Source organism: Psittacula echo, assembly GCF_963264785.1.
Source record: "Psittacula echo genome assembly, contig: SCAFFOLD_164, whole genome shotgun sequence".
Lineage (NCBI taxonomy): Eukaryota > Metazoa > Chordata > Aves > Psittaciformes > Psittacidae > Psittacula > Psittacula echo.
The window spans coordinates 477-24150 of NW_027664179.1; the positions used below are offsets into that span (position 1 = coordinate 477).

Below are 23674 nucleotides of genomic sequence, written 5' to 3' on the forward strand. Positions count from 1 at the left end.
TCCCATCCCCATCCCCATCCCATCCCCATCCCCATCCCCATCCCCATCCCCATCCCATCCCCATCCCCATCCCATCCCATCCCCATCCCCATCCCCATCCCCATCCCCATCCCCATCCCCATCCCATCCCCATCCCCATCCCATCCCATCCCCATCCCCATCCCATCCCCATCCCCATCCCCATCCCCATCCCCATCCCCATCCCATCCCCATCCCATCCCCATCCCCATCCCATCCCCATCCCCATCCCATCCCCATCCCCATCCCCATCCCCATCCCATCCCCATCCCCATCCCATCCCATCCCCATCCCCATCCCCATCCCCATCCCCATCCCCATCCCCATCCCCATCCCATCCCCATCCCCATCCCATCCCATCCCCATCCCCATCCCATCCCCATCCCCATCCCATCCCCATCCCCATCCCCATCCCATCCCATCCCCATCCCCATCCCCATCCCATCCCCATCCCCATCCATCCCATCCCCATCCCCATCCCATCCCATCCCCATCCCATCCCCATCCCCATCCCCATCCCATTCCCTCCCCATACCCAGACTTCCTCCTTCACCAGCCCCGCGATCCTCGTCAGCAGCTGCGGGAGGTGCTGGGGGGGGAACGCGCTCCAGGCGTGCTCCAAGCACAGCCCCAGCAGGAAGGCGGGCGCCAGGACCCCCATCCCCTGCGGGGCCCCCCCCGCCGCCGCGGGCTCCCGCACGATCTCCCGCAGGAGCCGCTCTTCGTGCTCGGGCCGGTAGCGGAGCTCGGCGCGGGGGCTCCGCAGCGCCTCCCGCCGGCTCCTGCCGGTACTGCAGCCCTCGCAGCGCAGCGCCGGCAGCCAGGGGGGGCTCTGCTCTTCGGGGCCCCCCCCCCGCCGGGGGTCCTTATAGAGCAATAGGAAATGCTGCCCCAGCCCCAGCAGGTCCCCGGGGTTCAATGGGGCCCGGCGGAACAAGGGCACCCCGTTATGGGTCACCGGGGCCCCCCGGTAGGGGCGCACGGTGGCGGGGGCCCCCGGGGGGGCCCGCACAAGGCAGTGGCGGGGGAGGATGTCCGGGGCGTTGAGGAAGGTGTCAATGGCGGGGGGGGAGCCCTGGGGGGGGCGTTCGGGGGGGCCCCGGCGGCCGAAGACGTGCTGGGAGCGGGTCATGACGTAGAGCACGAAGTCCTGCGGGAGGGGGGACAAAGGGGTCGGGGGGGGCACTTATGGGGGGGTAGGGAGGGAATGGGAAGGGGGGGGTATGGGGTGAGGATGGGGGGGAAGGGATATGGGGGGGCAAGGGAAGAGGGGGCAATGGGGGGGGAAAGGGAAGAGGGGGCAATGGGGGGGAAGGGAAGAGGGGGCAATGGGGGGGGCAATGGAAGAGGGGGCAATGGGGGGGAAGAGGGGGCAATGGGGGGGGAAGGGAAGAGGGGGCAATGGGGGGGAAGGGAAGAGGGGGCAATGGGGAGGGAAGAGGGGGCAATGGGGGGGCAAGGGAAGAGGGGGCAATGGGGGGGGAAGAGGGGGCAATGGGGGGGAAGGGAAGAGGGGGAAATGGGGGGGAAGGGAAGAGGGGGCAATGGGGGGCAATGGAAGAGGGGGCAATGGGGGGGAAGGGAAGAGGGGGCAATGGGGGGGGCAATGGAAGAGGGGGCAATGGGGGGGAAGAGGGGGCAATGGGGGGGAAGGGAAGAGGGGGCAATGGGGGGGAAGAGGGGGCAATGGGGGGGAAGGGAAGAGGGGGCAATGGGGGGGAAGGGAAGAGGGGGCAATGGGGGGGAAGGGAAGAGGGGGCAATGGGGGGGAAGGGAAGAGGGGGCAATGGGGGGGAAAAGGAAGAGGGGGCAATGGGGGGGGCAATGGAAGAGGGGGCATTGAGGGAGGTGAGGAAAGGAAGGGATTGGGAGGCCATGGATGGGAAGGGGACACTTTGGGGGGCATGGACATGGCGGGGGGGGCTGTAAGGAGAGGCCCCCCCGTTCCCGTTCCCGTTACCTGCTTGCCATAGCCCTGCAGCAGCAGGAAGTAGGGGTGATGCTGGGGGGGCTGGATGAGGCACTGCGAGAGCTGCTCCAGGCTGGCGCCGTCGCCCCCTTCCTCCTCGTCGCCCCCCCCTCCGGCGGCTCCGTCGGGGGCCGGGGGGGTCCCTTCGGCAGGGCCGGGGGGGGCAGCGCTGGGGTCCCCCCCGGCCACGCTGAGCACGGCCTTGCGGTCCCTGCGGCGCCGGGTGCTCAGGTTCATGTCGCTGATGCTGCGGCGCAGGGACAGGTTCTCGGAGCGCTCCTTGGGGGGGGCCGGGCCCCCCGAGGCTGCTCGGGAGCGGTTGCGCTGCAGGCGCCGGGCTTGGGAAGAGCCCCCTGGGGACAGGGATGGAGCCGGCGTTAGGGTGAGCGTGGAGAGAGGGGAGCTGGGGGGGCCATAGACACGTACAGCATCCCTATGGCCATAGACACGTACAGCATCCCTATGGCCATAGACACATACAGCATCCCTATGGCCATAGACACGTATAGCATCCCTATGGCCATAGACACATACAGCATCCCTATGGCCATAGACACGTACAGCATCCCTATGGCCATAGACACGTACAGCATCCCTATGGCCATAGACACGTACAGCATCCCTATGGCCATAGACACGTACAGCATCCCTATGGCCATAGACACGTACAGCATCCCTATGGCCATAGACACGTACAGCATCCCTATGGCCATAGACACATACAGCATCCCTATGGCCATAGACACGTACAGCATCCCTATGGCCATAGACACATACAGCATCCCTATAGCCATAGACACGTACAGCATCCCTATGGCCATAGACACATACAGCATCCCTATGGCCATAGACACGTACAGCATCCCTATGGCCATAGACATGTATAGCATCCCTATGGCCATAGACACATATAGCATCCCTATGGCCATAGACACGTACAGCATCCCTATAGCCATAGACACATACAGCATCCCTATGGCCATAGACACATACAGCATCCCTATAGCCATAGACACGTACAGCATCCCTATGGCCATAGACACGTACAGCATCCCTATGGCCATAGACACATACAGCATCCCTATAGCCATAGACACGTACAGCATCCCTATGGCCATAGACACGTACAGCATCCCTATAGCCATAGACACGTACAGCATCCCTATGGCCATAGACACATACAGCATCCCTATGGCCATAGACACGTACAGCATCCCTATAGCCATAGACACGTACAGCATCCCTATGGCCATAGACACATACAGCATCCCTATGGCCATAGACACATACAGCATCCCTATAGCCATAGACACGTACAGCATCCCTATGGCCATAGACACATACAGCATCCCTATGGCCATAGACACGTACAGCATCCCTATAGCCATAGACACGTACAGCATCCCTATAGCCATAGACACGTACAGCATCCCTATGGCCATAGACACATACAGCATCCCTATGGCCATAGACACGTACAGCATCCCTATAGCCATAGACACGTACAGCATCCCTATGGCCATAGACACATATAGCATCCCTATGGCCATAGACACATACAGCATCCCTATGGCCATAGACACATACAGCATCCCTATAGCCATAGACACGTACAGCATCCCTATGGCCATAGACACATACAGCATCCCTATGGCCATAGACACATACAGCATCCCTATAGCCATAGACACGTACAGCATCCCTATGGCCATAGACACGTACAGCATCCCTATGGCCATAGACACGTATAGCATCCCTATGGCCATAGACACATACAGCATCCCTATGGCCATAGACACGTACAGCATCCCTATGGCCATAGACACATACAGCATCCCTATGGCCATAGACACGTACAGCATCCCTATAGCCATAGACATGTACAGCATCCCTATGGCCATAGACACGTACAGCATCCCTATAGCCATAGACACATACAGCATCCCTATGGCCATAGACACGTACAGCATCCCTATGGCCATAGACACGTATAGCATCCCTATGGCCATAGACACATACAGCATCCCTATGGCCATAGACACATACAGCATCCCTATAGCCATAGACACGTACAGCATCCCTATAGCCATAGACACGTACAGCATCCCTATGGCCATAGACACATACAGCATCCCTATGGCCATAGACACGTACAGCATCCCTATAGCCATAGACACGTACAGCATCCCTATGGCCATAGACACATATAGCATCCCTATGGCCATAGACACATACAGCATCCCTATAGCCATAGACACGTACAGCATCCCTATGGCCATAGACACATACAGCATCCCTATGGCCATAGACACATACAGCATCCCTATAGCCATAGACACGTACAGCATCCCTATGGCCATAGACACGTATAGCATCCCTATGGCCATAGACACATACAGCATCCCTATGGCCATAGACACGTACAGCATCCCTATGGCCATAGACACATACAGCATCCCTATGGCCATAGACACGTACAGCATCCCTATAGCCATAGACATGTACAGCATCCCTATGGCCATAGACACGTACAGCATCCCTATAGCCATAGACACATACAGCATCCCTATGGCCATAGACACGTACAGCATCCCTATGGCCATAGACACGTATAGCATCCCTATGGCCATAGACACGTACAGCATCCCTATGGCCATAGACACGTATAGCATCCCTATAGCCATAGACACGTATAGCATCCCTATGGCCATAGACACGTATAGCATCCCTATAGCCATAGACACGTATAGCATCCCTATGGCCATAGACACGTACAGCATCCCTATAGCCATAGATATGTATAGCATCCCTATAGCCATAGATATGTACAGCATCCCTATAGCCAGAGACATGTGTAGCATCCCTATGGCCATAGATATGTGTAGCATCCCTATAGCCATAGACATGTATAGCATCCCTATAGCCATAGACACGTACAGCATCCCTATGGCCATAGACACATACAGCATCCCTATAGCCATAGACACGTACAGCATCCCTATGGCCATAGACACGTATAGCATCCCTATGGCCATAGACACATACAGCATCCCTATGGCCATAGACACGTACAGCATCCCTATGGCCATAGACACATACAGCATCCCTATGGCCATAGACACGTATAGCATCCCAATGGCCATAGACACATATAGCATTCCTATGGCCATAGACACATACAGCATCCCTATGGCCATAGACACGTACAGCATCCCTATGGCCATAGACACATACAGCATCCCTATGGCCATAGACACGCACAGCATCCCTATGGCCATAGACACATACAGCATCCCTATGGCCATAGACACGTACAGCATCCCTATGGCCATAGACACATATAGCATCCCAATGGCCATAGACACATATAGCATTCCTATGGCCATAGACACATATAGCGTCATTATAGCCATAGAACGTACAGGGTCCCTATAGCCATAGACACGTATAGCATCCCTATGGCTATAGAAACGTATAGCATCCCTATAGCCATAGACACGTATAGTGTTCGTATAGCTATAGACATGTATAGTGGCCCTACAGCCATAGACACATATAGCATTCCTATGGCCATAGACACATATAGCGTCCTTATAGCCATAGAACGTACAGCGTCCCTATAGCCATAGACACATACAGCATTCCTATATCCTTATACACGTATAACGTCCGTATATCCTTATATAGCACCCGTATATCTATACACAAATATAGCATCACTATATCCATATACATATATAGCATCCCTATATCCATACACACAGAGTATCCCTCTATCCTTATACCTTTATAGCACCCCTATATCCATATGCACATAGAGCATCCCTATATCCATATGCACATAGAGCATCCCTCTATCCTTATACCTATATAGCATCCCTATCTCCATACGCACATAGAGCATCCATATATCCGTATGCACATGGAGCACCCATATATCCATACGCACACAGAGCATCCCTATATCCATATGCACATGGAGCACTCCTATATCCACAGACACCTATAGAGCACCCCTACATCCACAGACACCTACACAGCACCCCTATATCCATAGACACCTACAGAGCACCCCTATATCCACAGACACCTATAGAGCACCCCTATACCCACAGACACCTATAGAGCACCTCTATATCCACAGACACCTATAGAGCACCCCTATACCCACAGACACCTATAGAGCACCCCTACATCCACAGACACCTATAGAGCACCCCTATACCCACAGACACCTATAGAGCACCCCTACATCCACAGACACCTATAGAGCACCCCTATACCCACAGACACCTATAGAGCACCCCTACATCCACAGACACCTATAGAGCACCCCTATACCCACAGACACCTATAGAGCACCCCTATACCCACAGACACCTATAGAGCACCCCTACATCCACAGACACCTATAGAGCACCCCTATATCCACAGACACCTATAGAGCACCCCTATATCCATAGACACCTATAGAGCATCCCTATACCCACAGACACCTATAGAGCATCCCTATACCCACAGCTATAAAGCACCCCTATATCCATATGCACATAGAGCACCCCTATACTCACAGACACCTATAGAGCACCCCTATACCCACAGACACCTATAGAGCATCCCTATACCCACAGCTATAAAGCACCCCTATATCCATACACACATGGAGCACCCCTATATCCATACACACATGGAGCACCCCTATATCCATACGCACATGGAGCACCCCTATACCCACAGACACCTATAGAGCACCCCTATATCCACACGCACATGGAGCACCCCTATATCCATACGCACATGGAGCACCCCTATATCCATACGCACATGGAGCACCCCTATATCCACAGACACCTATAGAGCACCCCTATATCCATACGCACATGGAGCACCCCTATATCCATACGCACATGGAGCACCCCTATATCCACAGACACCTATAGAGCACCCCTATATCCACAGACACCTATAGAGCACCCCTATATCCACACGCACATGGAGCACCCCTATATCCATACGCACATGGAGCACCCCTATATCCACAGACACCTATAGAGCACCCCTATATCCATACGCACATGGAGCACCCCTATATCCATACGCACATGGAGCACCCCTATATCCACAGACACCTATAGAGCACCCCTATATCCACACGCACATGGAGCACCCCTATATCCATACGCACATGGAGCACCCCTATATCCATACGCACATGGAGCACCCCTATATCCACAGACACCTATAGAGCACCCCTATATCCATACACACATAGAGCACCCCTATATCCATGCGCACATGGAGCACCCCTATATCCACAGACACCTATGGAGCACCCCTATATCCACACGCACATGGAGCACCCCTATATCCACAGACACCTATAGAGCACCCCTATATCCACACGCACATAGAGCACCCCTATATCCATACGCACATGGAGCACCCCTATATCCACACGCACATGGAGCACCCCTATATCCACAGACACCTATAGAGCACCCCTATATCCATACGCACATGGAGCACCCCTATATCCACACGCACATGGAGCACCCCTATATCCATACGCACATGGAGCACCCCTATATCCACAGACACCTATAGAGCACCCCTATATCCACACGCACATGGAGCACCCCTATATCCATACGCACATGGAGCACCCCTATACCCACAGACACCTATAGAGCACCCCTATATCCATACGCACATGGAGCACCCCTATATCCACAGACACCTATAGAGCACCCCTATATCCACACGCACATGGAGCACCCCTATATCCACACGCACATGGAGCACCCCTATATCCACAGACACCTATAGAGCACCCCTATATCCATACGCACATGGAGCACCCCTATATCCACACGCACATGGAGCACCCCTATATCCACACGCACATGGAGCACCCCTATATCCATACGCACATGGAGCACCCCTATATCCATACGCACATGGAGCACCCCTATATCCATATGCACATGGAGCACCCCTATATCCACAGACACCTATAGAGCACCCCTATATCCATACGCACATGGAGCACCCCTATATCCACACGCACATGGAGCACCCCTATATCCACAGACACCTATAGAGCACCCCTATATCCACACGCACATGGAGCACCCCTATATCCATACGCACATGGAGCACCCCTATATCCATACGCACATGGAGCACCCCTATATCCACAGACACCTATAGAGCACCCCTATATCCATACGCACATGGAGCACCCCTATATCCACAGACACCTATAGAGCACCCCTATATCCACACGCACATGGAGCATCCCTATATCCATACGCACATGGAGCACCCCTATATCCACAGACACCTATAGAGCACCCCTATATCCACACGCACATGGAGCACCCCTATATCCATACGCACATGGAGCACCCCTATATCCATACGCACATGGAGCACCCCTATATCCACAGACACCTATAGAGCACCCCTATATCCACACGCACATGGAGCACCCCTATATCCACAGACACCTATAGAGCACCCCTATATCCATACGCACATGGAGCACCCCTATATCCACAGACACCTATAGAGCACCCCTATATCCATACGCACATGGAGCACCCCTATATCCACAGACACCTATAGAGCACCCCTATATCCATACGCACATGGAGCACCCCTATATCCATACACACATGGAGCACCCCTATATCCACAGACACCTATAGAGCACCCCTATATCCATACACACATGGAGCACCCCTATATCCATACGCACATGGAGCACCCCTATATCCACACGCACATGGAGCACCCCTATATCCACAGACACCTATAGAGCACCCCTATATCCACACGCACATGGAGCACCCCTATATCCACAGACACCTATAGAGCACCCCTATATCCATACGCACATGGAGCACCCCTATATCCACAGACACCTATAGAGCACCCCTATATCCACACGCACATGGAGCACCCCTATATCCATACGCACATGGAGCACCCCTATACCCACAGACACCTATAGAGCACCCCTATATCCATACGCACATGGAGCACCCCTATATCCACACGCACATGGAGCACCCCTATATCCATACGCACATAGAGCACCCCTATATTCATACGCACATGGAGCACCCCTATATCCACAGACACCTATAGAGCACCCCTATATCCGTACGCACATGGAGCACCCCTATATCCACAGACACCTATAGAGCACCCCTATATCCACACGCACATGGAGCACCCCTATATCCACAGACACCTATAGAGCACCCCTATATCCATACGCACATGGAGCACCCCTATATCCACACGCACATGGAGCACCCCTATATCCATACGCACATGGAGCACCCCTATATCCATACGCACATGGAGCACCCCTATATCCACAGACACCTATAGAGCACCCCTATATCCACACGCACATGGAGCACCCCTATATCCATACGCACATGGAGCACCCCTATACCCACAGACACCTATAGAGCACCCCTATATCCATACGCACATGGAGCACCCCTATATCCACACGCACATGGAGCACCCCTATATCCACACGCACATGGAGCACCCCTATATCCATACGCACATGGAGCACCCCTATATCCACACGCACATGGAGCACCCCTATATTCATACGCACATGGAGCACCTCTATATCCACACGCACATGGAGCACCCCTATATCCACAGACACCTATAGAGCACCCCTATATCCATACGCACATGGAGCACCCCTATATCCACACGCACATGGAGCACCCCTATATCCATACGCACATGGAGCACCCCTATATCCATACGCACATGGAGCACCCCTATATCCACAGACACCTATAGAGCACCCCTATATCCATACGCACATGGAGCACCCCTATATCCATACGCACATGGAGCACCCCTATACCCACAGACACCTATAGAGCACCCCTATATCCACACGCACATGGAGCACCCCTATATCCACACGCACATGGAGCACCCCTATATCCATACGCACATGGAGCACCCCTATATCCACAGACACCTATAGAGCACCCCTATATCCACACGCACATGGAGCACCCCTATATCCACACGCACATGGAGCACCCCTATATCCATACGCACATGGAGCACCCCTATATCCACACGCACATGGAGCACCCCTATATCCACACGCACATGGAGCACCCCTATACCCACAGACACCTATAGAGCACCCCTATACCCACACGCACATGGAGCACCCCTATATCCACAGACACCTATAGAGCACCCCTATATCCACACGCACATGGAGCACCCCTATACCCACACGCACATGGAGCACCCCTATATCCACAGACACCTATAGAGCACCCCTATACCCACACGCACATGGAGCACCCCTATACCCACACGCACATGGAGCACCCCTATACCCACACGCACATGGAGCACCCCTATATCCACACGCACATGGAGCACCCCTATACCCACAGACACCTATAGAGCACCCCTATATCCACACGCACATGGAGCACCCCTATACCCACACGCACATGGAGCACCCCTATATCCACACGCACATGGAGCACCCCTATATCCACAGACACCTATAGAGCACCCCTATATCCATACGCACATGGAGCACCCCTATATCCACACGCACATGGAGCACCCCTATATCCATACGCACATGGAGCACCCCTATATCCACACGCACATGGAGCACCCCTATATCCACAGACACCTATAGAGCACCCCTATATCCATACGCACATGGAGCACCCCTATATCCATACGCACATGGAGCACCCCTATACCCACAGACACCTATAGAGCACCCCTATATCCACACGCACATGGAGCACCCCTATATCCACACGCACATGGAGCACCCCTATATCCACACGCACATGGAGCACCCCTATACCCACAGACACCTATAGAGCACCCCTATATCCACACGCACATGGAGCACCCCTATATCCACACGCACATGGAGCACCCCTATATCCACAGACACCTATAGAGCACCCCTATATCCACACGCACATGGAGCACCCCTATATCCACACGCACATGGAGCACCCCTATATCCACACGCACATGGAGCACCCCTATATCCATACGCACATGGAGCACCCCTATATCCATACGCACATGGAGCACCCCTATATCCACAGACACCTATAGAGCACCCCTATATCCACACACACATGGAGCACCCCTATATCCATACACACATGGAGCACCCCTATATCCACACGCACATGGAGCACCCCTATATCCACACGCACATGGAGCACCCCTATATCCATACGCACATGGAGCACCCCTATATCCACACGCACATGGAGCACCCCTATATCCACACGCACATGGAGCACCCCTATACCCACACGCACATGGAGCACCCCTATATCCACACGCACATGGAGCACCCCTATACCCACACGCACATGGAGCACCCCTATACCCACACGCACATGGAGCACCCCTATATCCACACGCACATGGAGCACCCCTATACCCACACGCACATGGAGCACCCCTATACCCACACGCACCTATAGAGCACCCCTATATCCACACGCACATGGAGCACCCCTATATCCACACGCACATGGAGCACCCCTATATCCATACGCACATGGAGCACCCCTATATCCATACGCACATGGAGCACCCCTATATCCATACGCACATGGAGCACCCCTATATCCACACGCACATGGAGCACCCCTATATCCACACGCACATGGAGCACCCCCTACACGCACGGCGCCCCCCGGCGCGGGCGCGCGCGCTCTCACCGGCGCCGGCGCCGCCGTCGCCCTCGAAGAAGCTGTCGACGTCGCGGCGCCGGCGGATCTCGAAGCGCCGCGAGCAGCCGCTCTTGGGCTTCCACACGTCCTGCAGCACCAGCGGGCGCTCCGCGTCGCCCACGGGCCGCAGGTGCTCCATGAGCCACCCCCCCGGCGCCGCGCCGGGCCTGCCCACCACGTCGCAGAGCACGAAGTCCCCCGGGCCGCCGTCGGCCGGCGCCAGGCCGTAGCGCTCCAGCGCCTCCGCCACCAGCTCCCGCGCCGTGGAGCGCGGCGTCGCCAGCACGCTCTTGTAGTTGGCGCCGCGGGAGATGTTCCCGCCGAAGATCTTCAGGATGCCGGGAAGTTGGCGCTGGCTCGACGGGGGATCCCCCCCGCCGGCCCTTTGGGCGGCCAAGGCTGCCGGAGCGGCGTCCCGCAGCTCCTCGAGCTTCTTGTCGCCGAGCCAACGGGCGCCGGTGGCGGCGGCGGTGCCGGAGCGATGGAAGAGGTTGGAAAGGCGCTTGTGGCGCGAGGCTTTGGCTTTGCCGCCCGGGCGCAGCTCCGAGGGCTCGCTGCCGCGGCTCGCCGTGTCCGAGGAGGTGGATCTGCGGCAGGGGAGCGATGCGGCTCATGGGGATCCATGGGATCAGTGGGGATCCATGGGGATCGATGGGATCAGTGGGGATCAGTGGGGAGCAATGGGGATAATGGGGATAATGGGGATCGATGGGGATAATGGGGATCAATGGGGATAATGGGGATAATGGGATCGATGGGGAGCAATGGGGATAATGGGGATAATGGGGATCGATGGGGATAATGGGGATAATGGGGATCGATGGGGATAATGGGGATAATGGGGATCGATGGGGATAATGGGGATAATGGGATCGATGGGGAGCAATGGGGATAATGGGGATCGATGGGGATAATGGGGATAATGGGATCGATGGGGAGCAATGGGGATAATGGGGATCGATGGGGATAATGGGGATAATGGGGATAATGGGGATCGATGGGGATAATGGGGATCGATGGGGATAATGGGGATCGATGGGATTAATGGGATCAATGGGGAGCAATGGGGAGCAATGGGGATAATGGGGATAATGGGGATCGATGGGGAGCAATGGGGATAATGGGGATAATGGGATCGATGGGGAGCAATGGGGATAATGGGGATAATGGGATCGATGGGGATAATGGGGAGCAATGGGGATAATGGGATCGATGGGGATAATGGGGATAATGGGATCGATGGGGAGCAATGGGGATAATGGGGATAATGGGGATAATGGGGATCGATGGGGATAATGGGGATCAATGGGGATAATGGGGATCGATGGGATTAATGGGATCAATGGGGAGCAATGGGGAGCAATGGGGATAATGGGGATAATGGGGATCGATGGGGATAATGGGGATCAATGGGGATAATGGGGATAATGGGATCGATGGGATTAATGGGATCAATGGGGAGCAATGGGGATAATGGGGATAATGGGGATCGATGGGATTAATGGGGATCAGTGGGGAGCAATGGGGATAATGGGGATAATGGGGATCGATGGGGATAATGGGGATCAATGGGGATAATGGGGATAATGGGATCGATGGGATCAGTGGGGAGCAATGGGGATAATGGGGATCGATGGGAGTCAATGGGGATCCATGGGGAGCAATGGGGATAATGGGGATCGATGGGAGTCAATGGGGATCCATGGGGATAATGGGGATAATGGGATCAGTGGGGAGCGATGGGGATCAAGGGATCGATGGGATCAGTGGGGAGCAATGGGGATCGATGGGATCAATGGGGATAATGGGGATCGATGGGATTAATGGGATCAATGAGGAGCAATGGGGATAATGGGGATCGATGGGGATAATGGGGATCAATGGGGATAATGGGGATAATGGGATCGATGGGATTAATGGGATCAATGGGGAGCAATGGGGATAATGGGGATAATGGGGATCGATGGGGATAATGGGGATCAATGGGGATAATGGGGATAATGGGGATCGATGGGGATAATGGGGATCAATGGGGATAATGGGGATAATGGGATCGATGGGATTAATGGGATCAATGGGGAGCAATGGGGATAATGGGGATCGATGGGGATAATGGGGATCAATGGGGATAATGGGGATAATGGGATCGATGGGATTAATGGGATCAATGGGGAGCAATGGGGATAATGGGGATAATGGGGATCGATGGGGATAATGGGGATCAATGGGGATAATGGGGATAATGGGGATCGATGGGGATAATGGGGATCAATGGGGATAATGGGGATCGATGGGATCAGTGCGGAGCAATGGGGATAATGGGGATCGATGGGATCAGTGCGGAGCAATGGGGATAATGGGATCGATGGGATCAATGGGGATCAATGGGGATAATGGGATCGATGGGATTAATGGGATCAATGGGGATCAATGGGGATAATGGGGATAATGGGGATTGATGGGATTAATGGGATCAATGGGGATCAATGAGATCAGTGGGATCAGTGGGGTCAATGGGATCAGTGGGATCAATAGGATCAATGGGATCAATGGGATTAGTGGGATCAGTGGGGTCAATGGGATCAGTGGGATCAATAGGATCAATGGGATCAATGGGATTAGTGGGATCAGTGGGATCAATGGGATCAGTGGGATCAATGGGATCAGTGGGGTCAATGGGATCAGTGGGATCAATAGGACCAATGGGATCAATGAGATCAGTGGGATCAGTGGGGTCAATGGGATCAGTGGGATCAGTGGGATCAATAGGATCAATGGGATCAATGAGATCAGTGGGATCAGTGGGGTCAGTGGGGTCAATGGGATCAATAGGATCAGTGGGATCAATGGGATCAGTGGGATCAATAGGATCAACGGGATCAGTGGGGTCAATGGGATCAGTGGGGTCAGTGGGGTCAATGGGATCAATAGGATCAGTGGGATCAATGGGATCAGTGGGATCAATAGGATCAACGGGATCAGTGGGGTCAATGGGATCAGTGGGGTCAGTGGGGTCAATGGGATCAATAGGATCAGTGGGATCAGCGGGATCAGTGGGATCAATAGGATCAACGGGATCAGTGGGGTCAATGGGATCAGTGGGATCAGTGGGGTCAATGGGATCAGTGGGGTCAATGGGATCAGTGGGATCAATGGGATCAGTGGGATCAGTGGGATCAATGGGATCAATAGGATCAACGGGATCAGTGGGATCAATAGGATCAATGGGATCAGTGGGGTCAATGGGATCACTGGGATCAGTGGGGTCAATGGGATCAGTGGGGATCAATGGGATCAGTGGGATCAGTGGGATCAATGGGATCAATAGGATCAATGGGATCAGTGGGATCAATAGGATCAACGGGATCAGTGGGATCAATGGGATCAGTGGGATCAGTGGGGTCAATGGGATCAGTGGGATCAATGGGATCAGTGGGGATCAATGGGATTAGTGGGATCAATAGGATCGATGGGGATCAATGGGATCAGTGGGATCAATAGGATCGATGGGGATCAATGGGATTAGTGGGATCAATAGGATCAACGGGGATCAATGGGATCAGTGGGATCAATAGGATCGATGGGGATCAATGGGATCAGTGGGATCAATAGGATCGATGGGGATCAATGGGATCAGTGGGATCAATAGGATCGATGGGGATCAATGGGGATCACGGGATGCAAAGGGGGGGGGGTCGGTTCTCACCTGACGGAGCCCGCGCTGGGCCAGCGCCGGCTCATCTTGGCCAGGCGCTTCTTGGGCGAGTTGATCCAGAGGCCCACGGGGAAATGGAGCTTCCCGAAGCGGGGGCTGCCCTCCTTGCGCTCGGCCGGGAGCATGGTGCGATCGCTGCGGGGAACAGCGGCCTGAGGGCACCAACCCCCCCCCCAGATCCCATCCCTGGCAGCCCAGCGCCGGGCTCCCACTGCTGCTCAGCGCCGCAGCCCCAGGGCCTCATCCTGGCCCCCCCCCCCATCCTTTGTCCTCCGCTCCCTTCCGGAGACAGGGGACAGGAAAAGGGCGAGTCAGGAAAGGAAACCGGGAAGGGGGGGGGGATGGTGGGATGGGGCATGGGGCAGGGGCTGGGGGGTGGAGGTGGGTATGGGGCTATGGGGGGGGTTAGGGGGCTATGGGGGGGTTATGGGGCTATGGGGGGCTATGGAGGTGGTTATGGGCTATAGAGGGGGTTATGGGGCTATGGAGGTGGTTATGGGGCTATGGAGGTGGTTATGGGGCTATGGGGGGGTTATGGGGCTATGGAGGGGGTTATGGGGCTATGGGGGGGTTATGGGGCTATGGAGGGGGTTATGGGGCTATGGAGGGGGTTATGGGGCTATGGAGGTGGTTATGGGGCTATGGGGGGGTTATGGGGCTATGGAGGGGGTTATGGGGCTATGGAGGGCTATGGAGGTGGTTATGGGCTATGGGGGGGTTATGGGGCTATGGGGGGGTTATGGGGCTATGGGGGGCTATGGAGGTGGTTATGGGCTATGGGGGGGTTATGGGGCTATGGAGGTGGTTATGGGCTATAGGGGGGGTTATGGGCTATGGGGGGGTTATGGGGCTATGGGGGGGTTATGGGGCTATGGGGGGCTATGGAGGTGGTTATGGGCTATAGGGGGGGTTATGGGGCTATGGGGGGCTATGGAGGTGGTTATGGGCTATGGGGGGGTTATGGGCTATGGGGGGCTATGGAGGTGGTTATGGGCTATGGGAGGGTTATGGGGCTATGGGGGGCTATGGAGGTGGTTATGGGCTATGGGGGGCTATGGAGGTGGTTATGGGCTATAGGGGGGGTTATGGGGCTATGGGGGGCTATGGAGGTGGTTATGGGCTATAGGGGGGGTTATGGGCTATGGGGGGCTATGGAGGTGGTTATGGGCTATAGGGGGGGTTATGGGGCTATGGGGGGCTATGGAGGTGGTTATGGGCTATGGGGTGGTTATGGGCTATAGGGGGGGTTATGGGGCTATGGGGGGCTATGGAGGTGGTTATGGGCTATAGGGGGGGTTATGGGGCTATGGGGGGCTATGGAGGTGGTTATGGGCTATAGGGTGGGTTATGGGGCTATGGGGGGCTATGGAGGTGGTTATGGGCTATGGGAGGGTTATGGGGCTATGGGGGGGTTATGGGGCTATGGGGGGCTATGGAGGTGGTTATGGGGCTCTGGGGGGGGGTTAGGGGGCTATGGGGGGCTATGGGGGGTTATGGGGCTATGGGGGGCTATGGAGGTGGTTATGGGCTATGGGGGGCTATGGGGGAGTTATGGGGCTATGGGGGGGTTATGGGGCTATGGGGGGGTTATGGGGCTATGGGGGGCTATGGAGGTGGTTATGGGGCTCTGGGGGGGGGGTTAGGGGGCTATAGGGGGCTGTGGAGGTGGTTATGGGGCTCTGGGGGGGGTTAGGGGGCTATGGGGGGCTTTGGGAGGTGGTTATGGGGCTATAGTGGGCTATGGAGGTGGTTATGGGGCTATAGTGGGCTATGGAGGTGGTTATGGGGCTATAGTGGGCTATGGAGGTGGTTATGGGGCTATAGTGGGCTATGGAGGTGGTTATGGGGCTATAGTGGGCTATGGAGGTGGTTATGGGGCTATAGTGGGCTATGGAGGTGGTTATGGGGCTCGGGTGGTTAAGGGGTTATAAGCGGCTGGAGGGGGCTGGGACGTGGTTATGGGGCTATGGGGGGGTTATGGGGCTATGGGGGGGTTATGGGGCTATGGGGGGCTATGGAGGTGGTTATGGGGCTATGGGGGGGTTATGGGGCTATAGAGGGGTGTGGGACGTGGTTATGGGGCTATGGGGGGGTTATGGGGCTATAGGGGGGTTATGGGGCTATAGGGGGGTTATGGGGCTATGGGGGGGGTTATGGGGCTATAGGGGGGTTATGGGGCTATAGGGGGCTTTGGGAGGGGTTTATGGGGCTATGGGGGGGTTTGGGAAGTGGTTATGGGGGGTTATGGGGCTATAGGGGAGGTTATGGGGCTATAGTGGGGTTTGGGAGGTGGTTATGGGGCTCTGGGGGGGGTTAGGGGGCTATGGGGGGCTTTGGGAGGTGGTTATGGGGCTATAGTGGGCTATGGAGGTGGTTATGGGGCTATAGTGGGCTATGGAGGTGGTTATGGGGCTATAGTGGGCTATGGAGGTGGTTATGGGGCTATAGTGGGCTTTGGGAGGTGGTTATGGGGCTATAGTGGGCTATGGAGGTGGTTATGGGGCTATAGTGGGCTACGGAGGTGGTTATGGGGCTATAGTGGGCTATGGAGGTGGTTATGGGGCTATAGTGGGCTATGGAGGTGGTTATGGGGCTCGGGTGGTTAAGGGGTTATAAGCGGCTGGAGGGGGCTGGGACGTGGTTATGGGGCTATGGGGGGGTTATGGGGCTATGGGGGGGTTATGGGGCTATAGGAGGTGGCTATGGGGCTATGGGGGGGGTTATGGGGGGGTTATGGGGCTATGGGGGGGTTATGGGGCTATAGGAGGTGGCTATGGGGCTATGGGGGGCTTTGGGATGTGTTTATGGGGCTATGGGAGGGTTGGGTCGCGGTTATGGGGAGGACACCCCCAGCCCCACCGAAGCGGGGGGGGGCTCCCCATTCACCGCTATCACACACCTCAGCCCCCCCCACGGTTGTGTGGGGCCGCTTGGGGGGCGAAGGAGGCCTCTAGGACACAGCCCCACAGCGTCAATGGGTCCCTATGGGGCAGGCCCCGCCTCAGAGCCCCCCCCGGCCCCGGAGCTCTCACCGCCGCGGCCGCCATTGCCCCTTCCTTCCTTCCTTCCTTCCCCCTCAGCGCTGGCCCCGCCCACCCCGCCCCATCCCGGGGCTCGGATTGGCCGAGCGCTGCCCCCCGCCCCCCCCCCCCCCCGCGGCGGGCACAGCCAATGAGAGCGCGGGGGTGTGGCGAGGGAGGAAGGGGGCGGAGAAAGGGGCGTTTCGGCGGGAAGAGTGGGGGCCAATCGGAAGGCGAGGAGGGGTGGGAACGCCCCCTTTGCCCGGAGGCCACGCCCCCCCAGCGGCCCCAAACACACGTGTCTGTGCGCACGCGTGTACATACGTGCAGCCATGCATGTACAGGTACATATACATGCTATAGGCTCCTATTGGGCACATACATGCACATACATGGCATACGTGCGCATCCACGTATGCATACATGCACATGGAGACACGTATACATGCATATGTATGCATGTATGTATACATACAGGCACATACATGTTCGATATGTGCACCCATGTGTTCCTATAGGTGTCTATGCACATACATATGTGTAGAGACACATATGGAGACACACGTGTACATATGTGCATTCACGTGCACACACGTGTCCATACAGACGCATACACACCTATAGGAGCCCATACACGTGCACATACGTGTCCATACAGGCCCATACACACCTATAGGAGCCCATACACGTGCACACACGTGTCCATACAGGCCCATACACACCTATAGGAGCCCATACATGTGCACATACGTGTCCATACGGGCCCATACACACCTATAGGAGCCCATACACGTGCACATACGTGTCCATACGGGCCCATACACACCTATAGGAGCCCATACACGTGCACATACGTGTCCATACAGGCCCATACACACCTATAGGAGCCCATACATGTGCACATACGTGTCCATACGGGCCCATACACACCTATAGAAGCCCATACACGTGCACATACGTGTCCATACGGGCCCATACACACCTATAGGAGCCCATACACGTGCACATACGTGTCCATACGGGCCCATACACACCTATAGAAGCCCATACACGTGCACATACGTGTCCATACGGGCCCATACACACGTATAGGAGCCCATACACGTGCACATACGTGTCCATACGGGCCCATACACACCTATAGGAGCCCATACATGTGCACATACGTGTCCATACGGGCCCATACGCACCTATAGGAGCCCATACACGTGCACATACGTGTCCATACGGGCCCATACACACCCATAGAAGCCCATACACGTGCACATACGTGTCCATACGGGCCCATACGCACCTATAGGAGCCCATACACGTGCACATACGTGTCCATACGGGCCCATACACACCCATAGAAGCCCATACACGTGCACATACGTGTCCATACGGGCCCATACACACCTATAGGAGCCCATACACGTGCACATACGTGTCCATACGGGCCCATACACACCCATAGAAGCCCATACACGTGCACATACGTGTCCATACGGGCCCATACACACCTATAGGAGCCCATACACGTGCACATACGTGTCCATACGGGCCCATACACACCCATAGAAGCCCATACACGTGCACATACGTGTCCATACGGGCCCATACACACCTATAGGAGCCCATACACGTGCACATACGTGTCCATACGGGCCCATACACACCCATAGAAGCCCATACACGTGCACATACGTGTCCATACGGGCCCATACACACCTATAGGAGCCCATACACGTGCACATACGTGTCCATACGGGCCCATACACACCTATAGAAGCCCATACACGTGCACATACGTGTCCATACGGGCCCATACACACCTATAGAAGCCCATACACGTGCACATACGTGTCCATACGGGCCCATACACACCTATAGGAGCCCATACACGTGCACATACGTGTCCATACGGGCCCATACCCACCCATAGAAGCCCATACACGTGCACATACGTGTCCATACGGGCCCATACGCACCTATAGGAGCCCATACATGTGCACATACGTGTCCATACGGGCCCATACACACCTATAGAAGCCCATACACGTGCACATACGTGTCCATACGGGCCCATACACACCTATAGGAGCCCATACACGTGCACATACGTGTCCATACGGGCCCATACACACCTATAGGAGCCCATACACGTGCACATACGTGTCCATACGGGCCCATACACACCCATAGAAGCCCATACACGTGCACATACGTGTCCATACGGGCCCATACGCACCTATAGGAGCCCATACACGTGCACATACGTGTCCATACGGGCCCATACACACCTATAGGAGCCCATACACGTGCACATACGTGTCCATACGGGCCCATACACACCCATAGGAGCCCATACACGTGCACATACGTGTCCATACAGGCCCATAGGCACCTATAGGAGCCCATTTTCCCCTATAGAAACCCCTCCATCGCCCCTCCCCCCCCTCCATGGGTCCGGCCGCCCCTCCCCCCCCTGCGGTCAGCACGGGCCTGCCCCAACCGGGGGCTCTTGCGTCAGCCCCCCCCCGCCCCTCCCCCACCGGGCCCACGGACACGGGGGGAGGGGCGGCGGGGCTATGGGGCTATAGGGGCTATAGGGGCTATGGGGGCCTATAGGGGCTATAGGGGGCTATAGGAGGCCATGGCCACACTGCCCCCCCCCACCGGACCAAACCAACTCGGGGGGGGGGGGGGGGATGGTGTCACCCCCCCCACCCCCCCCCCACATCCGGTCGGGCCCCCTCGGCGTCAGCGCCTGACGCACGTCGCGGCCCCCCCCCCCCCCCCCCGGGCGGGCACACACATGACACATACATGACACATGCATGACACGCACGTGACACACACGTGACACACGCACACACACGTGACACGCGTGGGGCAGGAGCGGCCCGAGGCTGTTTGCTGCCCCCCCGAGGGCTCGCACGTCCGCGCCCCATGGGGGGAGGGGGGTGTGGGGCAGGGGCTGTGGGGCTGGGGGTGTCTCTATGGGGCAGGGGCTGTGGGGCAGGATCTCTATGGGGCAGGGGCTGTGGGGCTGGGGGTGTCTCTATGGGGCAGCCTCTATGGGGCAGGATCTCTCTCTATGGGGCAGGGGCTGTGGGGCTGGGGGTGTCTCTATGGGGCAGCCACTATGGGGCAGGATCTCTCTCTATGGGGCAGGGGCTGTGGGGCTGGGGGTGTCTCTATGGGGCAGCCACTATGGGGCAGGATCTCTCTCTATGGGGCAGGGGCTGTGGGGCTGGGGATGTCTCTATGGGGCAGCCACTATGGGGCAGGATCTCTCTCTATGGGGCAGGGGCTGTGGGGCTGGGGGTGTCTCTATGGGGCAGCCACTATGGGGCAGGATCTCTCTCTATGGGGCAGGGTTTGTGGGGCTGGGGATGTCTCTATGGGGCAGCCACTATGGGGTAGGATCTCTATGGGGCAGGCGCTGTGGGGCTGGAGGTGTCTCTATGGGGCAGGGGCTGTGGGGCTGGAGGTGTCTCTATGGGGCAGGCGCTGTGGGGCTGGAGGTGTCCCTATGGGGCAGGGGCTGTGGGGCTGGAGGTGTCTCTATGGGGCAGGCACTGTGGGGCTGGATCTCTATGGGGCAGGGGCTGTGGGGCTGGAGTTGTCTCTATAGGGCAGGCGCTGTGGGGCTGGATCTCTATGGGGCAGGGGCTGTGGGGCTGGAGTTGTCTCTATGGGGCAGGGGCTGTGGGGCTGGGGGTTTCTCTGTGGGGCAGCCACAATGGGGCAGGATCTCTATGGGGCAGAAGGTGTCTCTATGGGGCTCTCTCTATGGGGCTCTCTATGGGGCAGGATTCTCTCTATGGGGCTCTCTATGCGGCTCTCTATGGGTCTCTCTCTCTCTATGGGGCTCTCTATGGGTCTCTCTCTCTATGGGGCAGGATCTCTCTCTATGGGGCTCTCTCTCTCTATGGGGCTCTCTATGGGGCTCTCTATGGGGCTCTCTCTCTATGGGGCAGGATCTCTCTCTATGGGGCTCTCTCTCTCAATGGGGCTCTCTATGGGGCTCTCTCTCTCTCTATGGGGCTCTCTCTATGGGGCTCTCTATGGGGCTCTCTCTATGGGGCTCTCTCTCTATGGGGCTCTCTATGGGGCTCTCTCTCTATGGGGCAGGATCTCTCTCTATGGGGCTCTCTCTCTATGGGGCTCTCTATGGGGCTCTCTCTCTCTATGGGGCTCTCTCTCTATGGGGCTCTCTATGGGGCTCTCTCTATGGGGCTCTCTATGGGGCTCTCTCTCTATGGGGCAGGATCTCTCTCTATGGGGCTCTCTCTATGGGGCTCTCTCTCTATGGGGCTCTCTCTCTATGGGGCTCTCACTCTCTATGGGGCTCTCTATGGGGCTCTCTCTCTCAATGGGGCAGGATCTCTCTCTATGGGGCTCTCTCTCTATGGGGCTCTCTATGGGTCTCTCTCTATGGGGCTCTCTATGGGGCTCTCTATGGGGCTCTCTCTATGGGGCTCTCTCTCTATGGGGCTCTCTCTCTATGGGGCAGGATCTCTCTCTATGGGGCTCTCTCTATGGGGCTCTCTATGGGGCTCTCTCTCTCAATGGGGCAGGATCTCTCTCTATGGGGCTCTCTCTCTATGGGGCTCTCTATGGGGCTCTCTCTATGGGGCTCTCTCTCTATGGGGCTCTCTCTCTATGGGGCAGGATCTCTCTCTATGGGGCTCTCTCTATGGGGCTCTCTATGGGGCTCTCTCTCTATGGGGCTCTCACTCTCTATGGGGCTCTCTAGGGGGCTATCTCTCTCTCTATGGGGCAGGATCTCTCTCTATGGGGCTCTCTCTCTCTATGGGGCTCTCTCTCTATGGGGCTCTCTATGGGGCTCTCTATGGGACTCTCTCTCTATGGGGCTCTCTCTCTCTGTGGGGCTCTCTCTATGGGGCTCTCTCTCTATGGGGCTCTCTCTATGGGGCTCTCTCTCTATGGGGCTCTCTATGGGGCTCTCTCTCTCTCTATGGGGCTCTCTCTCTCTATGGGGCTCTCTCTCTATGGGGCTCTCTCTCTCTCTCTATGGGGCTCTCTCTATGGGGCTCTCTCTCTATGGGGCTCTCTCTCTCTATGGGGCTCTCTATGGGGCTCTCTCTCTCTATGGGGCTCTCTATGGGGCTCTCTCTCTCTATGGGGCTCTCTCGCTATGGGGCAGGATCTC

General features: G+C 56.3%; 1 protein-coding gene across 1 annotated transcript; it reads right to left on the reverse strand.

Annotated features, from left to right (window-relative positions):
* Positions 1-553: 553 nt before the first annotated feature.
* Positions 554-18523, reverse strand: LOC308232720 (ras-interacting protein 1-like; the record flags this gene model as incomplete). Its single annotated transcript, XM_080639949.1, has 5 exons — positions 18393-18523; positions 15485-15628; positions 11767-12365; positions 1979-2340; positions 554-1168 (listed from the first exon to the last, which is right to left on the reverse strand). Coding segments are annotated over exons 2-5 (1710 nt in total), but the record flags the coding sequence as incomplete, so codon positions are not given.
* Between the last annotated feature and the right edge of the window lie 5151 nt (positions 18524-23674).